Raw genomic sequence first — 9,610 nt, 5'->3', positions numbered from 1 at the left:
AACAGAAACTTTTTGCTACCGAATTTTGAGTGAAGAAAACCTTTTGTTATTAAAATTAAGGGTTTTTACTACCATTTCTTTGGTAGCTAAAAATCGAAAGTTTGTAGTGCAAATAGTGATGTTTAGCAATTGTAAACATGTTAAAATTAATCATATTTTAATGCCGTTTAAGCCTTTTGATCCCGTCTTTACTAGTTGGGAAAAAATATATGAAAAGGATATGAAAATGAAAACAACCAACATGTAAAATTGGAAAAGAAATAAAAAAGGATTAGAGATAAAACAAATTAAAATCTTAGTAAATAACATTTTTTAAAGAACTTTAAATTATAAATAGCGCTTAAAAATACTTAACATACTTCCTACCTAAAAAATTGTTAAACATTAAAAAAACGTTATATTTACTGAAAAGAATCTAAAGAAAAAGATTGTTTATCTCTTTCTTCTGGAAACAAGTACGTAATTTATATTGAATAAGCTTTGACGAAATTTCCTTTAAAAAAAAAAAAGAAAAGCTTTAACTAGTTTTAATATAATTATCTACCTTTTGACCTAATATTGGTGCTTGACCGTCCTATTAATTATGACAACTAAGTTGGGCTGAGCAATACGTTTGTCTTATCTATATATAACGGACTTCTGACTTTCATAACGAAGTTCGTTTTTGAGAAATGGTAACATATAGCATATTTGACACCTATATTTGAAGGCAATAGTTTATTTTTAACATGGTGATAAATTATATATAGCATCTTTTGAATTTTTAATCTGAAATAAATTCTTTAATTCCAACTTTGCCCCTTCTTTTAGGGTTTCATTATCTTCGACCTCTCAAAGTCTCAACCGCCATTAACAAACCATCTCTCTCTCTCCACTGTTGCGACTCCAGGGAGCCTCCGATCTCACAACTCTCTCTCTCCGTCGTCGCCATCACTGACCCGCGCCTCTGATCTCAGCGACTCCGATTGCGCGACTCTCTCTCTCTCGTCGCAATCTCCGAAACTCGCACTCTGAGATTTGTGATGGACGGCGAGAGAATACGACCTAGTCGGCATTTCAAGGTTTTGATGCGCGGCCGCTACTGAGTTGAACGACGACGGTGGTGACAGGAGACGTACGGCGGACGGCGACAACGAGATCCTGCGGTAGCCAACCAATTCTCACCGTCCAAAGCGAGCCAGATCTGGCGAGATCGCGCTGTCACGAACCAGTCCAAGTCCGTAAGTGAATCTCGACGTCATACCTTGGCCTTTCCTGAAAACTGTAATTCTTTGGTTCTTCGAGTTCTGTTAGTTTTTTCATGAAAGATGTTCATATATGAGATTAAAGGGAAAAAAAAAAAAATTTGAGATTAGTATTTGTTTGCATTTAGTTTTGTACTTGCTTTGTGTTTGTGTTTGGAATCTAGTAAATATGTATTTACCAATAAATAGTATTTATCACGTCACCGAATTTGCATATAAATATGATAATACTGTATTTATCAGTATTTAATGGTAGCCGGAGCCATTCGTCTAATTTTCAGATAATTTAGTAAATATTATATTGACCGGTAAATAAAATATTTGCCGATAGCTAGAGCCGAGCGCCGAATTTTTACATAAATATGGTACCTGGAGAGGGGCGACTTGGAAAGGCCAGAGTGGACCATCCAGAGGGGCCGCCGTGGACGTCGGTGTCGGAAGCGTGGTGGTATGTTAGGATCCTAATTGAGTCTCACATTACTAAAGTATGGGCTTAGCATGTGGGTTTATAACCACTTGGGCACCCTCTCCTTACAAGCTAGCTTTTGGAGATGAGTTCTACCCAAGGGTTATAACAATTGGTATCAGAGCATGCTCCTCCTCAGGCCCACATTGCGGAAGGGGCGACCTGGGGAGGAGCGACCTTGAAAGGCCAGAGTGGGCCATCCAAAGTGGGCCGCCGTGGACGTCGGTGTCGGAAGCGTGGTGGTATGTTAGGATCTTGGTTGAGTCCCACATTGCTAAGTATGGACTTAGCATGTGAGTTTATAACCACTTGGGCACCCTCTCCCTACAAGCTAATAAATACTGTATTTACGAGTCGCTGGATTTTCAAATAAATATGGTGTTTACCAATAAATATGATATTTACCGTAAATATTTTATTTACAAGTCGCCGAAGGCGGCTCTGGGATTTTTGATTAAATGTGGTAAATACAATATTTACCGGTAAATACATTATTAAACAGTCATTGGAGTCAGCGGCCGGATTTTCAAATAAATATGATATTTACAAGTAAATACAGTGTTAAATGATCACCGGAATCGATGGTCAGACTTTCTGATAAATGGAATATTTACTAGTAAATACATTATTTACTAGAAAATACAATGTTAAATAGTCGCCGAAAAATGATCATCAGCAACAGCCGCCGGAAAATAGTTGTTGACCACCGGAGCTTGTCGTTGGAGCCGGTCGCTGAAGCCGACGCCTGATCGTCAGAGCCGGCCATGATGGACTTTAGTATAGGGAGAAGTAGAAAGAGGTTAAAAGGAAGCTTAGGGTTATTTTTAGATTTTTAATATTGTTTAAGACTTAAAATATCAAATTATACTATAATCTATTATTTTTTAAAAATATACTATAATTTACTAATCACTCTACTAATTATGTTATTTCACTCATTTATTTTTTTTTCCTTTTTTTTTTTTTTTTTTTTTTTTTTTGCTTTTTGTTTGATTAAACTAATTTTGAGTAAACTGTAATTTCATGAAGACTTTGGAGTTGTCTCACTTAATCACATACATTTCATTGACACAAAACTGACCTCGAGCTTAGTACTAGTTGCATTTAGTGGTTTCGTAAATAAAAACTCAACTTTTCTAATGGTTTTAAATATATGAGTCACATGACTCGTACAAAAACAATACAGGAGGACTGACGTGGGGGTTATTATGCGCAAATGAGGTAACGATTCCTAGGGTTAAAGTGATAACGTATTTGTGATTTTTTTTTTTAAAAAAAAAAATCAAACTTTTAAAGTCTACCTCATTTAAATATATTGACTTTCACTTGTATTAATTAAGCAATTATGTGACCCGGACCTGTTTAAAACAGTTGAAAAAACCCGGACCTGTTTAAAACAGTTGAAAAAATTAACATAAATTGAGAGTTAGTTTTGTGCCATTTTGAGTTATAAGAGAAAATAGGACAACCCTAAATCTAATTGTTCTCTTTGGGGTTAAATTTGAAATTAGCCCAATAATACAAGTATAGATCCTGTAAAAATATCAACATCATATGTAACTAGATGAGATATCTATTACATTTTTTAAATGCTTTTTAGCACAATTGTCTCTCGAACTTGTTGCGGTTTAGCAAATTGTCCCCCAAACTTTTAATTTTATCAAGCAATCCTCCGAACTTGTAAAATTGTTACAATGTGCCCCATTTTACTAAATCTGTATGAATTTTTTATTAGATTTAAGGGATTAAAAGTTAAGGAATTGAAATATTTATGCTACATTTGAATTGGAATGTTAGAATTTCTAGTTGAACATGTTAATTTGGCACTATTTTAATACAATTATGATCAAAATGAGGTATATGTATTATAATAATGTCACAATTGAGAACGTAATTTGTCAAATTTAAAAATTCAGGAGGTAAGTTGCTTCAATTATACAAGTTTAGAGAGTAAATGTGTACAGTTTTCTAAAAGAGATTCAAGAAGATCAATGATTGATGTTTAACTCCTTAAGGAGAACGATTGATCAAGCTTTACTAAATTTCCTAAAAGAGACAAATATTATTCCAATTGACCTACCCTCTAGCGATGATATATTATGATATAATACACACACACACACACACACACACACACACACACTCACACATCAAGTATCATATATAGCATATTCCAAAATTTTGATATGTGTTAGCTATTACTCGATGTGTTTAACATTTTCATTTAATAGTTACAGCATTGCAAATGTTGTTATCAAATAAAATTTTAAAGCCCAATAATTATTAAAGTAAATATAGCATTGAAATTATGATGCACAATTTTTCACCAAATGAACGGCATTGGAGTTAATTGACATACGTGTGTGCGCAAATTTCGCCAAGAAACTGGACATTCATGAACATGTTATGATTAGGGTCAAAGGTCCAATTAGCTAACTCAATGATTTGTAGAATAATTGACCTTGGTTTTTCCATTTTAGGAGTTGATAATTACCGCAATAATGGATCTACAGGTTTCACATTATTTTTATAAGAGTTTGGTCATACTACAAAATAAGACAACCGCCTAATTGTTCTCTTTAGGGTTAAATTTGAAATTAGCCCAATAATACAAGTAAAGATCCTGTAAAAATATCAAGAATTAGCCCAATAATACAAATATAGATCCTGTAAAAATATCAAGATCATATGTAACCAGATGAGATATCTATTAAATTTTTTATATGATTTTTAGCACAATTGCCTCTCAAATTTGTTTCGGTTTAGCAAATTGTCTCCTAAACTTTTAATTTTTTCAAAAAATCCTCCAAATTTGCAAAATTATTGCAATGTGCCCCATTTTACTAAATCTGTATGAGTTTTTATTGGATTTAAGGGATTAAGAGTTAAGGAATTGAAATATTTCTGCTACATTTGAATTAGAATGTTGGAATTTTTACGTGCTATTTTTACACTATTTTAATACAATTATCATCAAAATGAGATATAATATATATATATATATTATAATAATGTCACGAGTTGAGAATACAATTTGTTAAATTTAAAAATGCAGAAGGTAAGTTGTTACAATTATACAAGTTTAGAGGGCAAATGTGTAAAATACCGTTTTCTAAAAAAGATTCAAGAAGAGCAATGGTTGATGTTTAAGTCCTTAAGGAGAACGATTCATCAAGCTTTACTATTTTTCTTAAAATAAGAGACATTTATTATTCCGATTGACCTCTAGCGATGATATATATATATATATACATACATATATATATATATATATTACATCAATTATCATATATAGCATATTCCAAAATTTTGATATGTGTTAGCTATTGCTCGATGTGTTTAACATTTTCATTTAATAGTTACAGCATGGTCAATGTTGTTATCAAATAAAATTTTAAAGCCAGATAATTATAAAAGTAAATATAGCATTGAAATTATGATGCAAAATTTTTCACCAAATGGAGGGCATTGGAGTTAATTGACATACATGTGTGCGAAAATTTCACCAAGAAACTGAACATTCATGAACATGTTATGGTTTGGGTCACAGGTCAAATTAGCTAACTCAATGATTTCTAGAATAATTGACTTTTGTTTTTCCATCTTAGGAGTTGATAATTAAGGCAATAATGGATCTACAGGTTTCACATTATTTTTATAAGAGTTTGATCATACTACAAAATCTTAGCCCGTGAACTTAAAATCAAAATATAATTCCATTACCATCAACAGCACTACAGACAAAAATTCTTCTTTGAGAAATCTCAAAGCAAGAACGTATAAAAGAGTTTTGTTTTGCATGCCAGTAATATTAGTACTACGTATGGGTCGCTGCGTCGATTAACGAAGACTCAGAAAAATCACCATACTCTGCTATGAATTGACGAGCTCTAACTTTATTTCTTCATCATCAACACCTTCTATTTCAACTTGTTTCTCATTGAACACAGAGATTTGGAAATTGATCTCTACAAAAACTTATTATTTCACTAGGTTTGGTATGGGTTTGATCGATATTGATTAGTCCATGTTGAGTGTATAGCTAAAGTTTCATATATTAACAACCATTATTAGAAATTGTCGCTGGAGGGTAGGTCAATCGCTAACAATAATTATTAATTAAACTATTCTCTTAGGAAATTTAATAAAGCTTGGTGAATTGTTCTCTTTAGATCGAGTTAAACATCACTCATTATTCTTCTTGAATCAACGAATGAGATCATAATTAGGCCTTTTCTTTAAATGCCCGTTCCCACTCACTATTTTGCTGCTTTAACTTTTTGAAATTATTTAACACTCCAAATAAAAATGGCAAAAAACGGGGCTAATTTAAAATATTAATTAAATTAGTACTCTTTTAGGAAATTCAATAGATAGCTCATCTAGTTACTTATGATCTTGATATTTTTATAAGATATGTACTTATAATATCGGACTAATTTCAACTTTAACCCCGAAAATAATTAGAGTGGTCTTATTTTTTCCTACGACTCAAAATGGCACAAAACTAGCTCTGAACTTATCAAAAATTCTTAGTTCTTACTTTGGTACTTCCCTCAATTAAAAGTTGGTTTTTAATTGTTTAAAACACGCACCGTTCACATGATTGCTTAATAAAGTGAAATTAAATAAATTTAAATGAAGTAGACTTTAAAAGTTCGAAAAACTTCAATCCAAAAAATCACAAATATTTCATCGTTTTATCCCTAAGTATCGCCATAGCTTATAACCCCCGCATTATCATGGTCCCCTCATATTGTTTTGTGCATATGAGTCATGTAACTCACATTTTTAAAACCATTAGGAAACTTGACTTTTTATTAACAGAAATACTAAAGTTGTAACTTTATTAACCGAGACAATTCTTTATGAAATTACAGTTTAATCAGACAAAAGGGAGAAAAAAAAAAAACATCATTATGAACGTCAAAAAGTCATTTTTTTTTTCCTTAAATGAGAGAAACGTTGATTGATGGGTCCAACTTAGATGCCACTAATTAATTAAAAAGAGTAAATGGTCAAGAACCAAATTATTACGTCAAATGGTAGCTAATTACATTAAAATTAGTTTAAGCTTTTCTTTTACGGGAATTTAGTCTTAAGCTTGGTCAATATAAAATACGTACTTATTTCCAGAAGAAAGAGATAAACAATATTTTTCTTTTGAATTTTCTCAAGTAAATAGAGCGTTTTTTAATGTTTAAAGTAAATCACAGATTTACTGTGTAAATAGTTTCTTTACGAAAAGTAAATGACTTATTTATTAAAGTAAATAAATTATTTATGCACAAAATATGTTATTTCAAGTATTTTTAAGTGCTATTTATTTTTCGTTTTTTGAAAAAAAAAAAATATTTTCCATGATTTCAGTTTGTTTCTGTACCACTAATCTTTTTTTTTAATTTATTTTTCATTTTTGCATGTTGGAGGTTTTCATGTTCATATCCTTTTCACATTTTCTCCCAATTAGTAAAGATGATATCAAAAGAATTAACCGACTTCAAAATATGAATTATTTTAACATGTTTACAATTGCTATATATCACTGTTTGCTAAAGCGAGTACATACATTAAGCGTCATGAATTTTGTTACAAACACACTGAACTTCGATAGATACTAAAATCATAAATAGTTATACGTACATTTTGAATCAACGAATCAACTTAACCATTGAATTAAATTTTAGTTCACAACTTTACAAATCTTTCTTATCCCCCCAGCAGAACCATTCAGAGGTTCAATATCCCCCATTTTAACCATGGCTGATGCAAAATCGGAGCTAAAGGTTGAACGGCTCTTGCTATACTCGGTCACAATATCCTTTGTTGGTGCTCCACTATAGAGGATTTGATCTGATTGAAGAAGACTTTTTTTCTGAATCAAATTCTTGAAGTAGTTGTTGTCCAATTGGTTAGGTGTCACCAGATCAAGTGGTGCCAACATCGGCGGGGCAGCGACGTCTACGAGTGCTGGCAAAACCAGCATCGATGTCACTTGTGTTGTTGTTTACTCTACCACGAAATGTCACACATCGAGCTTGTCCAATTGTATGTGAACCTACAATATATTTAACAGAGCCATGCTACGTATTAGATGAAAGTTTTAACCCAACAACATAGTTATATATTTCTATTACTATTAAAATTTTTCTTAATTGAATTGGACATATAACTAAAACTTTTAAAAAAAAAAAGATTAGGACTAAAAAAATAAATATTGTTAAAATTCAAGTGAGGGCATATGCCCCATGCAACAATGTGTATATAGTTCATCCATCTGATCAAACTTGCTACTTTATATCGAGTTTTATTGCTCATGATGAATTTTATTTTAATTCCAGTTATTATGATCATGAGTATGTATTATGATCATGAGTATCTATTACTTTAATTAATTTACAATATACAATGAGGTAGTAACAAGTAACAAAGGTAGTTGCTACAAACCTGATAAGGCTACCATGTCTTTAAAATGATGTCAGCTTGACCAATTTGTGTAGAGTTGAGTTGATGCATCCTGTTCGACGATAAAGAAGAGAGGGAACTCATTGAATTTTGAGTCGGGTGTCCAGTACTGTAATTTGGTATGATTTTTTTTTTCCTAGTTTATGTGTGTCTGTGCCTAAATCCTTGATTACATTCTTTCGTAATATTTAGGAGGATATGAAAAGTACTTTCCAGTTACTGTTCCATTAGATCTTCATTATATTCCATCAATTATCGTACTTTATATTCAATGATTTTGGCTGTTAAAAATTGAATCCCATTAATAATCCTTTTCATACTTTATAACAAATCTCTCTCTCTCTCTCTCTCTTCTCTTTCTTTAGAGATTGTTTTATTAACTTTAATGTTTCAAGTCATGTTGTGTTGACATATTTTTACGTAAAATGTTTGCGCATGCATGTATTGTGTGTGTATATTGTTATACTTACAGCGACTGATGCATCACGAGATGCTACTGCAAGAATATCAGCACAAGATACAATCCCAGGACATATGCTCTCCACCTCTTTCTTTGCATTTTCTATGACGTCAAAACCTCTGACGGAATCCTTATTTTGACCTGCGTTCACTTCGCTTTTGATAGAAGCTGAATCCTCAAGTAAAATTGACGCATCACAGCCCTACAGGGAAAAAAAATAAAAAATTAAAAACGTACACGACACAAATATAGTTTCATAGATAAAATAAGAAAAAAAAAAAAGTGAAAACAAATATATTAAAGAATAAAACCGGCATGCAGCAACATTTTTTTTTTAGACTTTTTTGTTTAAGTAAATTAAAATACCTGGACAAAGCAATCATGGAAATGAAGGCGAATGAGAGAAGCCGCCATTCGACGTTCCGCCGAAATAGCTCTTCGAATCGAAGTTGTGCAATGAGTAGTTGTACTCAAAAGCATCAAGAATAATGCAACAGCGCATGTTAGAGAACAGCCTTTGATGGGCAAAGCCATATTTATCAGAATTACTAGTGAAAATAGTAAGTTTTCGTACTCGTAGAGGGAGTTTTAAAATCGGTCGTCAATATTGAGGAACGAATTGATCAAATGAGAATTAAGGATAAAAATGTGGATTGATAATGAAGAAACAAAGTTAGAGCTGATCAATTTATAGCGGAGCATGGATGTTATGATTTTGTCTTCGATCGATACGCGTAGTCGTGCGCCGTACTAGTATTAATATTACTGGGTCTTCTAATTGGTTGGCATGCAAATTTAAATCAAAACTCCTCTCTTTTACTTCTTCACGATTTCTCAAAAATAAATAAACATGGAATAAGGCATATGTGTGAAAGAAAGTCAACTGAGAATTCTTTTCTGTAGTACTGCTCTCATTGTTATGGTATTGATTCATTAGTTTACGTGCAAAGATTGCCCGTTTCTGCCTTCAGAGGC

The 9,610-nt window shown here is 32.1% G+C and overlaps 1 protein-coding gene across 1 annotated transcript; it reads right to left on the bottom strand.

Moving 5' to 3' along the window:
• Window positions 1–7,393: 7,393 nt before the first annotated feature.
• Window positions 7,394–9,169, bottom strand: LOC21393316 (lignin-forming anionic peroxidase). Its single transcript, XM_024171983.1, is given in 5 exon segments — window positions 7,394–7,643; window positions 7,645–7,768; window positions 8,158–8,175; window positions 8,642–8,837; window positions 9,002–9,169. Coding segments are annotated over 5 exon segments (756 nt in total).
• Between the last annotated feature and the right edge of the window lie 441 nt (window positions 9,170–9,610).

The sequence above is a fragment of the Morus notabilis genome, unplaced genomic scaffold, assembly GCF_000414095.1.
Source record: "Morus notabilis unplaced genomic scaffold, ASM41409v2 Scaffold1049, whole genome shotgun sequence".
Taxonomy (NCBI): Eukaryota; Viridiplantae; Streptophyta; class Magnoliopsida; order Rosales; family Moraceae; genus Morus; species Morus notabilis.
The sequence above is the reverse complement of the archived record's forward strand: the minus strand, read 5'-3'. Positions and strand labels throughout refer to the sequence as shown.